The sequence below is a fragment of the Crotalus tigris genome, unplaced genomic scaffold, assembly GCF_016545835.1.
Source record: "Crotalus tigris isolate CLP2741 ecotype Arizona unplaced genomic scaffold, ASM1654583v1 scf7180000017633.3093840, whole genome shotgun sequence".
In the NCBI taxonomy this organism is placed as follows: Eukaryota; Metazoa; Chordata; class Lepidosauria; order Squamata; family Viperidae; genus Crotalus; species Crotalus tigris.
This window is the reverse complement of record NW_024096527.1, coordinates 1,854,279-1,868,195: the sequence shown is the minus strand read 5'-3', so window position 1 is coordinate 1,868,195 and position 13,917 is coordinate 1,854,279. Positions and strand designations below refer to the sequence as shown.

General features: G+C 43.9%; 1 protein-coding gene across 3 annotated transcripts in view; it reads left to right on the top strand.

Moving 5' to 3' along the window:
• The window catches only part of MED16 (mediator complex subunit 16), a 31,564-nt gene extending 19,225 nt beyond the window's left edge, over positions 1–12,339 (top strand). For all 3 annotated transcript variants that reach the window (XM_039334731.1, XM_039334730.1, XM_039334732.1), the window contains exons 10-16: positions 17–223; positions 1,302–1,512; positions 3,631–3,764; positions 5,973–6,180; positions 6,867–7,083; positions 7,761–7,844; positions 9,018–12,339. In XM_039334731.1, coding sequence (XP_039190665.1) covers positions 17–223; positions 1,302–1,512; positions 3,631–3,764; positions 5,973–6,180; positions 6,867–7,083; positions 7,761–7,844; positions 9,018–9,144 — 1,188 coding nt within the window. In that variant the 3' untranslated portion in view covers positions 9,145–12,339. The remainder of the gene's footprint in view (positions 1–16; positions 224–1,301; positions 1,513–3,630; positions 3,765–5,972; positions 6,181–6,866; positions 7,084–7,760; positions 7,845–9,017) is intronic.
• Positions 12,340–13,917: the final 1,578 nt, after the last annotated feature.

Sequence of the window (13,917 nt, the reverse complement as noted above, 5' to 3'; positions counted from 1 at the left end):
CCCTTGCTCTCTGCAGCTTAGCATGTTCCGGATCTCTCCCTCCATGGGTCATGTTCTGGATATGAATATTTCTCTCCGTCACTTGCTTTTCCTGTTGGAGTACTGTATGGTGACAGGGTATGATTGGTGGGACATCCTGCTTCACGTCCAGCCCGGCATGGTGCAGAATCTGGTGGAAAAGCTGCATGAGGAATACATGCGCCAGAATGCCGCCCTGCAGCAGGTGAGTTCCCATCTTTGAAACATATATTCAATTCAGCTAAGATTGTTGGCTGAGCAGGCACAAAAATAGCCAGGGAAATGATTGAAGCCTGGGAATTGGGCCCTTTGTCAGTCAACAGGTGTGCTGATTTACCACCAGCTTATCAGGTACTTAGGAGCCGAGGGGCTTGGAAACACAAGGAAACAACAGCCAATTACTGTTCCTCAATATACCAATCAACCAATAGGAAGGCACCCACATAAATTCGATTCACAGAATAGGCCAAAGCACGTATTCCAGTATTCCCTCAGGATGGGTTCCAGCACGAATCCGAATGCTTGGAAGACTAAACCTCTGGTCCCGATGACTGACCTAGATCCTGGGATATGTATATTTACCTTCATTTGCGGGTTCCCATCTTGATTCCCACCTGGAATTCTGCTTGAAAGTAAGTCAACCTTCCCCTCTCCTCCCGTGGTCATATGACTATATTTCGGATACTTGGCAACCGGCTCACATTTACAACCAGTGTCCTGTGGTCGTGTGACCACAAGTTGCTGCTGTTTTTGCCATTCTTTCTTCAGGAGGATGGACTTGCTTAATGACCGCATTATTCACTTAATGACTATGTGATTCGGACTTACAGTGTCACGATTGGCCTAATGACTGCTGTAAAAATGGTTGCCTGCAATCAAGTGCCTCGACTTAACCACCACAGCAACTTAACGACTGAAATTCCATTTGGATATGGAATTTGTAGTCATAAGTCAAGGACTATCTGTATAGGGCTTTTTAGGTAATAATTGAATTGTACCTGGAAGCTGATTGGGGGGAGAGGAGGGCAGTGCAGCTCACAGAATAGTGGGGTTACCTGGGCATATAATGGTGCCTGGGCTCAGTCTGTTGTGTGTTTAAACCATGGTTTCATTAGGGTTAAATCGTGGTTAGCCAATTGCATTTGGAGTAAACATTTTTGGGATCAGGGAAACGTGAACTGCTAGAAGTTAATCGGTGTCATTTATTTGTTGACTTTAATGTGTGGATCTCCTTGCTGAAAGGAGCAGCGTTCTCAGGGGTGATCAGGTCCCTCCTTTGACAGGTCCTCTCCACGCGCATCATTGCCATGAAGGCCTCACTTTGCAAGCTCTCCTCCAGTACGGTGGCCAGAGTTTGCGACTACCATGCTAAGCTTTTCCTGATCGCCATCAGCTGCACCCTGAAATCCCTGCTCCGGCCCCCAGTCCTCAACACGCCCGACAAGACTCCTGGGGACAGGCTTACTGAGATCTGTGCCAAGATCACCGATATAGGTATGTTCAAAGGGGCTGATCCTCTCTCGGTCTGCTAGATTTTCCAAAGGAGAGGGTGGGGGGGGGGGAAGCTCCCTTTTCTATTTTCAAAGTTGTCCATGTAGGGTAGAAGAATCAAAATGTCCAAATGGTGGCCAAGCTCCATGACTGAAGCCTTCTCTGTTAATTGATGGGCATCAACGCACACTGAAAGGGCAGGGCAAAATAATTATTCTTATCCTCTCATTTTATCAATTCGTCTGTGTCTGTGAGTATCCAAGAGTAAAGAAAAACTAGAAGTTAGTCAACTTGAAGGAACTAACAAATTGTGGCCAACTATTCACCCACACAATTCTCAAGAAAAGAAATTTAAAAGAAATGACTAATGAATTGGGTCCAAATTGTTCATTCATAATAGATTTGATGAAACATGCTGCTTTAGGAATGTCTCCAATTTTTTAAATTTAAGCTTTAATATACCGGTAGTCCTTGATTCACAATAGCTCATTTAGTAACCATTTGAAGTTACAATGGCACTGAAAAAAAGTGATTTATGGCCATCTTTCACATTTATGACTGTTGTAGCATCCCCATGGTCACGTGATCAAAATTCAGACGCTTGGTAATCCACTCAAATTTACGACGGTTGCAGTATCCTGGAGATCATGTGATCATCTTTTGTGATCTTCTGACCAGCAAAGTCAATGGAGAAGTCAGATTCACTGAAAAAACAGTGTTACTAACTTAACAACTCTAGTGATTCACTTAACAACTGTGACAAGAAAGGTCATAAAATGGGGCAAAACTCACTTAAAAATTGTCTCGCTTAGCAATAGAAATTTTGTGTTGTGGTTGTAAGTTGAGAACTACCTGTATATGGTATATAAGGAATATATTTTTATATAAGGGACATGTTTTTTCCCTTCAAATATAGGCATGTTGTAAAATAAAATTGCAATTTGTAATAATAATAATAAAGTTGGAAGGGACCTTGTAGGTCATCGAGTCCAACCCCCTGCTCAGGCAGGAACCCTACACCATTTCAGACAAATGGCTGTCCAATCTCTTCTTAAAAACTTCCAGTGTTGGAGCATTCACTGCTTCTGGAGGCAGGTTGTTCCATTGGTTAATTGTTCTAACTGTCAGGAAGTTTCTCCTTAGTTCTAAGTTGCTTCTCTCCTTGATCAGTTTCCATCCGTTGCTTCTCATCCTGCCTTCAGGCGCTTTGGAGAATAGCTTGACCCCACCCTCTTCTTTGTGGCAGCCCCTGAGATATTGGAACACTGCTATCGTGTCCCCCCTCATCCTTCTCTTCGCTAAACTAGACATACCCAATTCCAGCAGCTGTTCCTTATATGTTTTAGCCTCCAGTCCCTTAATCATCTTTGTTGCTCTTCTCTGTACTCTTTCTAGAGTCTCAACATCTTTTTTACATCGTGGTGACCAAAACTGGATGCAGTATTCCAAGTGTGGCCTTACCAAGGCATTGTAAAGTGGTATTAACACTTCATGTGATCTTGATTCTATCCCTCTGTTAATGCAGCCCAGCACTGTGTTGGCTTTTTTGGCAGCTGCAGCACACTGCTGGCTCATATTTAAGTGATTGTCTACTAGGACTCTGAGATCCCTCTCACAGTTCTACTATTGAGCAAGGTACCCCCTATACTATACCTGTGCATTTGGTTTTTCTTGCCTAAATATATAGGTAGTCCTCGTTTAGCAACCATAATTTTGACTGGCATCTTAGTCATTAAATGAAGCAATGACTAATTGAAACCATGACTGAGCTACAATCTTATTTCAACTTTCCTTTGCTTTACGGATCTGCTAAGCTTGTAAATGTGACGATCAGTCACAAAGCTTTTTCACCACCGTCATAACTGCAAACAGTCACTGAACAGGGACTACTTGTATTGGGAGAATTCTGGGAGTTGAGGTCCAGACATCTTCAAACTGTCAAGGTTAAGAAGCACCGCACTTCATCGTCCTTGAACAATGATTATCCAGCCTCCATTTGAAACCCTCCAATGAAGGGGAAGAAACCATTCCTTGCGCTGACCTGATCCACTGAATGACAGTTCTTCCTAATGTCTAATCTCTATCTATCTCCTTGAAGTTTCCTCCTGTTGATCCTTCCAGATATCGACAAAGTGATGATTAATTTGAAGACAGAAGAATTTGTGCTGGAGATGACCACCTTGCAATCTCTCCAACAATTGATCCAGTGGGTTGGGGACTTTGTGCTCTATTTGCTCGCCAGTCTCCCGAACCAGGTGAGACTCAGATGCCCCATGATGCTGTTGGCTTAATGGAGGGTAAACTTTTGCATCAAATTCACTATTGTCCTTTACATACAGAGAAAGGAATGCCTCTTCTCCGCGGCCCATCTCTTTTCAGTTGCCACATATAGTATAAAGACTGTAGCTACAGTGTTGATCACACATTATTTTTGAACCAGGAATCTTGACTTAATAATAACGGTGTATAATAATAAATGGTGCCTCTTTGTTTTACCCTGCACCCAAACAAATCAGGAAGAAAGAGCCCATTATATGTGAGTTTATGGTTTATTGGAGCAAAATGGCTAGACTGGTGCTTTTTTCAACTTGGCAACTTTAAAGATATATAAATTTCAGCTGCCAGAATTCCCCAGCCAGCATAGGTCATGGGAATTGAAGTCTGCATACCTAAAAGTTACCAAGTTTGAAAAACAAGAATTATAAGCCAGTTTTTAACAAGAAGGTTGTTTTTGATTGTTTATTTTTTTGTCCGGAAAATGCTTACAGAGGTTCTTGCAGATTTCAGAAGTAGTTTGCCACAGCCTTTTTCTTACGGTTGAAAGAGGATGAGAAGATCACTCAGCTAACTTCATGCTTAAGACAGGACTGCAATTCTCAGTCTCCCAATTTCTGGACTGATGCCTTAACCATTATAGCAAAGTGACTTAGTTTATGCAATGTGTTTAATGATCCGTGTGGATCCAGCTGTTATACATCCTTTCTTGTTCATTTAGCCTACGAAATAAACAGAGTGCATGTACTGGTATACTATCCCATTTAGAACCCAGCTAATTAAATCGGGGTTCCTAGCCATAAGTGGTGTACCCAGTGCAAGTGCCATCGCTTTCTGTTGAATATTTTATTTCTTATTCTTATTTATGCAGATTTGCTTCACTTACTGAATCAGTTAAAGCTGCCCTATTTCATTAGCTGAAGTTTCTAAAACTGAAGCAATCCTAACTATTGAACCCTGGTATTTTTAACCAAAGAAAGTGAGACGGGCCCGTCCCAGAGAACCACTGTTGGTTAAGATAGACAGTTTGCGTAGCCTTCAACCCTTTATCCTCAATCCTGCCTGGATGATTATGAGTAACCTCATTAGAAATAATGGGTTTGCTTTGGAAATCAAAAGCAGAGGCAGAATTTCCAAAGATGGGCAGACAGGGACATTTGAGGATATTTAATCCATAATGCAAATTATGGGGTCATTGTCAGATTTGGTGTAGGGTCACTGCTGTAGGGTAATTCAAGCTCCTTGTAAGGACCCACTTCAACTAATCACCCAAGAAAGCAGAACTCTTGAAACAGGCATTGTCTCAAAAGGATACTTCTATTAGGGGTCAGTGACAGTAGGGAAATCAAGGCAAGATCCGGGGAAAAACCTGCCGAAACGGTATAGTTAAGCAAGCAATATTCCTCCTCCCACCAAAGTCATAATGTCCATTTGAAATTCAGCCAATCCACAGGTGGTCTGAAGGGCGGATAACTGGCACAGGTGGTGCGCATCTCAAGGTCTTCTCCAGTTCCATTTCTTTGTAACTGTCTCCCTGATAAGGGAGACCCATTCCTTTCTCAAGGGGATGGAGACAGCAAGAGAGAGTAGAAAGTGAAAGTTATCCCAAGCTAATGCAAAATGCTGGAGAAGACTCCTGCGAGTCCCCTGGACTGCAAGGCGTTCAAACCGGTCAGTCCTAGAAGAGATCAACCCTGACTGCTCTTTAGAAGGCCAGATCCTAAAGTTGAAACTCAAGTACTTTGGCCAGCTAATGAGAAGGAAGGACTCACTGGAGAAGAGCCTAATGCTGGGAAAGATTGAGGGCAATAGAGGAAGGGGACGACAGAGAATGAGGTGGCTGGATGGAGTCACTGAAGCAGTAGGCGTGAGCTTAAATGGACTCCAGAAGATGGTAGAGGACAGGAAGGCCTGGAGGAACGTGGTCCATGGGGACGCGATGGGTCGGACACGACTTCGCAACTAACAGCAACAATGCAAAGCTCCCCATCCCCCAATAGAATGGCAGGCCCCATAAGTGGAATACATATGCAAGGTAAAGGCTAAGGGTTTGGGGACCTGACACTCCTAATCAATTTGAACATTTCTTTTGTTCTATCTACCAATAAATCTACCGATACTGTTAATTGTAGCATTGTGTGCATCATTTCAGCCTTCGACTACCTTCAGTTTCCTTTTTCTGCCCTTAGGGTTCTGGACCAGCATCAGGACCTGTTCGTCCAGGTCACAGTTTCCTCCGGGATGGGGCCTCCCTAGGCATGCTCCGTGAGCTGATGGTCATGATCCGGATCTGGGGCCTCTTGAAACCAAGCTGTCTTCCCATTTATACAGCCACATCTGATACACAGGACAGCATGTCCCTCCTCTTCCGACTTCTTACCAAATTGTGGTTATGCTGTGAGTGATCTGATGTGGTGCCAAACTAGGGGGAGGTGTGGCTTGAAGGTCTGAAGCACAAAGAAATGCTGTGCAGAACATGCCAAGTGGGATTCAAAGCTCAGGAGGGCCATTTGAACATTTTGAGCGCAAAACAAAAAACTTCCAAGCTTGGCCAGAATGGTTTTGATCCAGATTGTTTCAATATTGTTTTAGTGACGCACCCTCATTTTTCACTTTAAGATGATTAAGAAGGAGGCGAGATAGTCCTATCTTATGGGTAAGCTACCTGTGGCCCAGAGATTCTTTTCTTTGAAATGGATTTTTTTAAAAAAACATTCCCATAAAATAATGGAAGTTACACTGAAACAATTTTTTGCTGCCTGTTTACATAATCTTTTTTTTAAAAAAATAGAAATCCCCTTCATAGTTTATCTAGAAATAATTCCCAGGTGAAAATAGATGTTTGTGATCCAATACACATAAATTCTGGGAGTTGAAGTCCACACCTCTTAAAGCGACCAAGGTCAAAAAACATGATCTAAAGCAGGAATCTTCAAACTTGATGCTTTAATGACTTGTGGACTTCAACTCCCAGAATTCCTCAGTAGCCACTCTGGCCAAGGAATTCTGGGAGTTGAAGTCCACAAGTCATTAAAGGGCCAAGTTTGAAGACCCTTGATCTAAAGCCTTTTCTCTTGGAGCAGGTCGTGACGAAGGCCATCCCAGCGAGCCGGACGATACCTTGATCGACGAATGCTGCCTCCTACCCAGCCAGCTCCTCATCCCAAACATGGATTGGCTTCCGGTGAACGATGCCATCATCAGCAAACTGCAGAATAAGCAGCCTGTCCGGCTGCAGTTTGGAAAGCCTCTTGGAATCGTTGGACACTCTACTTCGGTTCCGTGCGATGCATTTTCCAGGTGCATCGAGGGCAGCCTGGTTTTTCTCTTGACACGACAGGGAAGCTCCTTGGCATGCTAGAAGGATTGTCCTTTATGTATTTTACTCTCACTTAATGCTTTTACAGTACTCGCTGAAAGATCAACTCACTTTAACACAGTGTTTTTCCAACTTGACCGCTTTAAGACATGTGGACTTCAACTCCCAGAATTCCTCAGCCAGCATAGCATATGAACTCCATACATCTTAAAGTGACCAAGTTGGAAAAGCACCGTTTTAATAGATCCAGCTAAAAACAAGCAGAAGGAAAAGAGATACTGAAATACAAGTTCCTTGACTTAAGGATGACTGGGGCCAAATTAGCCTCAATCTTAATTTTTACACAGCCCACATGAGCCTCAGCTCCATTTTGCAACTCCTAGGAAAAGCAGGTCACTGGTTTTAGAGCAGTGTTGTTCCTTGACTATTTAAAAAATAAGCACCAAAATTGGGTATATTAACTCTTTGCAACCTTCACTAACCCAACTGTGTTAGCTTTTAGAAAGCTGTTGCCCCCTCCTATCCTAAATGGAAAAATAGAGACAGAGAAATCAGTCTTCTTCTTTTGATGGCATCATTGTGTTATCATCCTGAAAGATTGTCTCTTCCCATAGCATTTGGCACTGTGCTATCTAACAAGTGTTTTCTTCATTCCCAGGACAACTGGGTACCCAAAGATTGACCACCTGCGGCGCCTCCATCTTGGAGCTTATCCTACTGAAGAATGCAAGTCCTGTACGAGGTTAGTATCCCAGGCTGAGGGAAGGAGAGTTCATCCTCCAAATAATTTCTCTTAAACTTTGAACCTAATCCCCAACTGACTAAAGGTAAGCTGATGTAGGAGAAGAACTGGCAGAGCTCTCTCTGTGTGTGTTTATGTATATGTGTGTGTATGTGTGTTGTGGAATTAAGTGGGGCACCAGCCTAGACTCCTTATGTTCCCACAAATGGCCTACATCCAAGCCCTCTTGAATTCCATTGATTTCTTATCTAGTGCCAATTTAGTGACTAGAGTCTTGTTGATAGGGTTAAGCAATAAATCCTAACTGCAACTTAACTATGGTGCTGATTCTTCCTGCCTTACAGCAGAGAGAAATTGCAGTTGTGGGTCAAAGTTTGTAAAGGGTGTAAACAGGTTTCTACACAGAGTTGAGACCAAAGCCCTAAAGATGGCCCTTTTCTTTATAAGTTGTGGAGGATATGCAGAAACCTGGTATAAGGTACAGGTAGTCCTTGATGTATGACCAAATGGAGACCAAAATTTCCATTGCTAAGCAAGACAGCTGTTAAGTGGGTTGTGCTCCATTTTATGACCTTTTTGCCCGGTTTATTAACTGAATCTGGCTTCCCCCATTGACTTTGCTTGTCAGAAGCCAGCTAGGAAGGTTACAAATGGTGGTCACATGACCCCAGGACAGTGCAGCCATTATAAATACATGCCAGTTGTTAAGCACCTGAATTTTGATCACGTGACCATAGGGGATGGTCACATGACCTAATACTCCTTTCCTCCTCCTATTTTCCCCACAGCCACAACCCTGTGAGATGGGTTGGGCTGAGCCCAAGTGACTTTGGGTCAGGGGTCTTCAAACTTGGCCCTTTTATGACTTGTGGACTTCAATTCCCAGAATTCCTCAGCCAGGCTGAGGGATTGTCAGGGGTCTTCAAACTTGGCCCTTTTATCACTTGTGAATTTCAACTCCCAGAATTCTTCAGCCAGGCTGAGGAATTCTGGGAGTTGAAGTCCACAAGTCATAAAAGGGCCAAGTTTGAAGACCCCTGACCCAAAGTCACTTGGGCTCATGCAGGGGACCCTGTAAAAAAAATATTAACACATTTTTTGAGGAGACAATTTTTTTGCTCTACACCTTTGGGGGAAGTTTCTCAGCAGGGTGCCATTTTGTCTCCTCTTTAGGTGCGGCTGTGTTACGATGCTCCGTTCCCCAAATAAGACCACAGCTGTGAAGCAGTGGGAGCAGCGATGGATCAAAAACTGCCTGTGTGGTGGCCTGTGGAGGAGAATGCCCCTCAGCTACTCATGATGGACACCAGGACTCTTTGCCTTCCCCAGATGGGATGCATGAGGAATGGACCACCTTTCCGTGGAGTTTTGCAGCTTACTCCATTTTTTAAAAAAAGTCCTGAGGGAAAACAGCCAATATAAGAAACTCAGGAAGAGTTGTGGGTGGTTTTATCCCCACGGAGGAGCAGACTTTCCTAGGCCAAAGCACCAGAGAAATCAATGGGAGATGCTGGAGGAATTTGAATTGATTGACACTTCTAGTATCAAGTGGAACTTGGCCAGTGCCAAAAGTTGCATTGATCTCCCCTATTTTGCATCACAGTCTTTTCCTCTTATTACAAATAGCTGCTTTTGGTTCAACATTCAGGAAGGGTTAAAATGCTGCATTAAAAAATGCATTTTTTAGCATTGTTCAAGGTGCAGAAAAGTAGACAATTATAGGAAAGAGAAGGATTTTTCTTGATGTACAAATTTGCTTCACACAGAGAATTGGGGGGAAGGGTTTGTGGGGGACATTCTAACTGTAACAGGGGTCCTCAACCTTGGCAACTTTAAGACTTGTGGACTTCAGCAAAGCTGGCTGAGGAATTCTGGGAGTTGAAGTCCACAAGTCTTAAAGTTGCTAAGGTTGAGGACCCCTGAACTATAACATTCTCCCCTGATTTTCTGTCTGTATGCTCTTGCCTCAAAATTCCCAGTATCTAGGAAGCTCATGTGTTGGGAAACCGAGGTCAAACCAGTTCCATCCTTCTTCTGCCTGCTGTCTGAAATAATCTAGTTTCCTTCCTTCCTTTTCAGGAAGATTTGGTTCTTATCTCATCATACAGCTGATATGTCTGCTTTGGAACTTCTAAGCTCTACATACTTCAGAGACCATTCCTGGGGAAAAATATGTGATGGATTTAAAAACCACAGCTCTGATCTTGTATTTTTTTAAAAAAATTCCTGGGATACGAACGAGACTGTGATCCCTCTGTGCAAATCTAAGGGGGAAAGGAGCCGATGACTTTCTTTGTGCCCAATAATTCTGTGTTTTCTCAGAAAGTGAAGGCAGAAAAGAAGATAAAAGTATTCATGGTTAAGTGATGGTTTTATAAATATTGTAACAGGATCTGAGTTTGTACAGATTATAATTATAGAGTTTTGTATGCTTTGTAAATGGAGAACTTTTTTTGTTCTTTGTTTTTCTCATGGAGTATTTCCCCTCCCTCTCTGAACTTTTAAAGCCAAAACAAACAAACAAAACCCTTAAAAGGAACAGCCTCCCTCCCTCCCTCCCTCCCTCTCAAATACAGCTTGGAACAGTTTTTAAGTGCTTTCTGTTTTGAAGTTTGCTTTGTCATTCTATTTTCAGGAAACCGTGATGGAAAAAAATGGGGAAGGAGGGGTGAAAGCAGTTAGAAATAAACCAGGACCAGCCATTCTTGACTGATTTTTGTTTTTGCAGCGATCAGCCAGTTAATACAGGTAGTCCTTGACTTAAAACCATTCGTTTAGTGACTGTTTGCAGTTGCAGTGGCACTGAATAAAGTGACGTACAGTGGTCTTCACGCTTAGGACCATTGCAGCATCTCCACAGTCATGTGATCAAAATTCAGACGCTTGGCAACCAGCATCTACAACGGTTGCAGCTGAAATCCATTGTCAAAAATGTGGATCTTTTCTAAATGCTTTCTTCTGTTTCTCCTCAATAGTTCTTTAGCTCTATTGTGTTCTAGGTTACAGGGAAAGTTTTTCAAGTCACATCACTTGAAAATAACATTTTAAAACATGTTCTTAGTAATATGCATTCTCATAAGGACATAGCACATAAGCGTTGCTTGAACAGGTCCCCAAGACTATCTGGGACATGACACATCCTCTTCACGACTTGTTTTCCTTGTTACCTTCTGGGGGGAGGAGGCTCCGTGGTATCCGAAGCAGAACATCCAGATTCAGTCACAATTTTGTTCCAATAGCATCAGCCTTGTGAACCCTCAAGCTTCGTCTTTCCACTATGTATTCAAGATGGACAGCGATTAATATATATTATGTATATATGTATAGGTGTAGGTCAGGAGTGTCAAATTCGATTTCATTAAGGGACGCATGAGCATTTTGCCCTTGGAGGGGGGGAAACGGGGTGTGTGGCTGACTGAATGGGCGTGGCCAGCTCGACATCCTGTTGGAATGCACCTGTAGGGGGCTGGCGGGGTTGGGGGGGATCTAGAAGTCTTCAGCAGAAGGGGACGGGATTTGGGTAAACAATGGAGCCTGGTCCACCGGAGGAGCATTGCCATCCCTCTTGGGCTGTGCAGGGGTCTCTGGATGGCAGCAAAGGGTTCTGGGTGGTGGAGGGGCAGGTGCCTTGCCCACCCCTCAAGCTCCTGGTGCACCAGAACCCCACAATCTGACCCCACTTCCAGGGGGATGCCCGGACTGTGCGTGGGGCAGTTCTGGGGCTGGGCTCAGGCAGAACAGGGATGGTGGGGCTTCTCCCTTCCCATTTGCCAAGGCAGTTGGGGGTGTGGCGGCGGGCAGGAGGCCTGGCACATCTGCCTGGCACATCTGGCAGGCCAGATCGCATGCCTCCCCCCCCAGCTCTGCCTCCGCCTGCCGCTTAGAGGGCCAGGCAAGTGGCCACAGCACTCACATCCACTGTCTGTCTTTGTCCTCACCCACCATGGCTGGGTAGGGTGGGCAGCTGGCTGGCTGGCTGGCTGCCCGGCACATCTGGATCCCATGCCTTCCCCCTGTGCCTCTGACTGCTGCTTGGTGGCCGGGCCTGGCAGCCACAGCATTCAAACCCACCTGCACTGCACGGGCTTCGGATCCCGGGGTGCGCTGGCTGATGGGCAGCTGAGGGACTGGAGGGCTGCGGCTGCTTCCGGTCACCGCTGGCCCCTGTGCACTCACCGCCTCCCGTGAACATTCCCATGGGAGTGCCTGGCTGGGCTGGGGTGAGCCGGGCTACGGCTGTGGTGGGCTGGGGTTAGCCGGGGCCACAGCTGGGGTGGCAGGTGCCCTACAAGCTGGAACTGGGCCCTTCGCAGGCCATGTGTTTGACATGTCTGGTGTAGGTATATATGTATGTGTTTGTATATTGCATATGTGTGTTATGTAATGTGCATGGTTAGATATTTACTTTCCTTTGAGAGCGGGCAACAAAATTTCATTTTTAATGTGGGCCTGTGTGCCCAAAGTAAAAAATAACAATAAATCTTATCTCATCTCATTTATCTTATCTTTCATCATCTTATCATCTTATGATGAATAAATACCAATCCCGAGTCTAAGATTCTATAGCACCCATGCACCCATAATTACACTCTTCCATCCCTCCCTTCCTTCCAAGACAACAAGCATAAAAAAGGGAGGGGGAAAATACCAGAATGGTTAAAGAGATATTTTTTCATAGTATATATTTCTATAAAATGTGCATTTTACATAGAGTCTTTCCTAACAGGTTCCATTTTCATGTTCCTGTATTGTAATATTTGGCGAACACTGCATTTTAATAATACCTAATTTCCAATTTGGGTATTTGTTTGCAACCTTAAGTCAGTTCACATTTAAATGTAAACTAAATGAATTTCAGTCTCATTTCCAGGTGGAAATCAGGCCAGCACCCAACCTGAGCTGCAACTGTGGCTAAAATTTGTTCTGTTTTTTAAAAGAAAGAGAAACTTCTTTTACATTTTTCTTCTTCTTCTTCTTCTTCTTGTGCCATATCTGTTATCGGACGTTGGCGATCATGTTGGCGATCCTGTTTTTATCAGCAACCTCACGAAAACGTGCTGCTGAGTTTTGTCCAAACCAATCCCTTAGATTTTGAAGCCACGACATTTTTATTGTAAAGAGATTTTCTTTTGAGATAGTACCAGAAGAGAAGATGTTTGGATTCCAGAATGTGAGCACCCTCTAGTGGAAAATAGAAGTCATTGCTTGCCTCTGGAAAACTGCTACATACAGTAATCCCGCCTGACAAACTGGGCTGCATTTACATACACGTAGTCTCCAGCGTACGACCACAATTGAGACTGGAATTTCCATTGTTAAGTCATTGTAGTTGTAAGTCAAGCTGGACCAGAGTTGACAAGAATTTTTATGGTGGTTGTTAAGTGAATCACTACAGACATTAAGGAAATTCAGCTTCCCCAGTGGGTGTTTTTTGCCGGAAATTGGCAAAAAAAAAGGGGGGGGGGTCACAAATCATATGATGTAACTGCAGGATGCTGCAACAGGTAGTAAATGTGAGCAGCCAGTTGTCAAGTGCCTGAATTGTGATCATGTGACCTGAGGGATGTGCAACTGTCATAAGTGCAAGTACAGTTGTCACTTTTTTCAACGCTGTTGTGATTTTGAACTGTGATAAAATATAGAATCGTAGGGCTGGAAGAGGTCTAGTCCAAACTCTTGCTCAAGATAGGAGACCTTATACCAAGGGTAGGCAACCTTGGCTCTTTTATGACTCTTGGACTTCAACTCCCAGAATTCCTGAGCCAGCTGGCTCAGGAATTCTGGGAGTTGAAATCCGTGAGTCATAAAAGAGCCAAGGTTGCCTGTCCCTGCCTTATACCATCCTAATCAAATAGTTGTTCAGTCTGTTTTTGTAAACCTCCAGCAATGGAGCATCCTCAGTTCCCAAAGTCTTTAAACGAACAGTTGAAAGTCAAGGGCTATCTGTAATTTAAAGCAACAGGCAACTGTATTGCAAAAATAATCTAGCTCTCTTCAGAAATTTTGGACCAACTTCTCAGCCATTTACAGCAGTACATCAGCATGGCTGGCTGGAGAATTGTGGGAGTTGAAA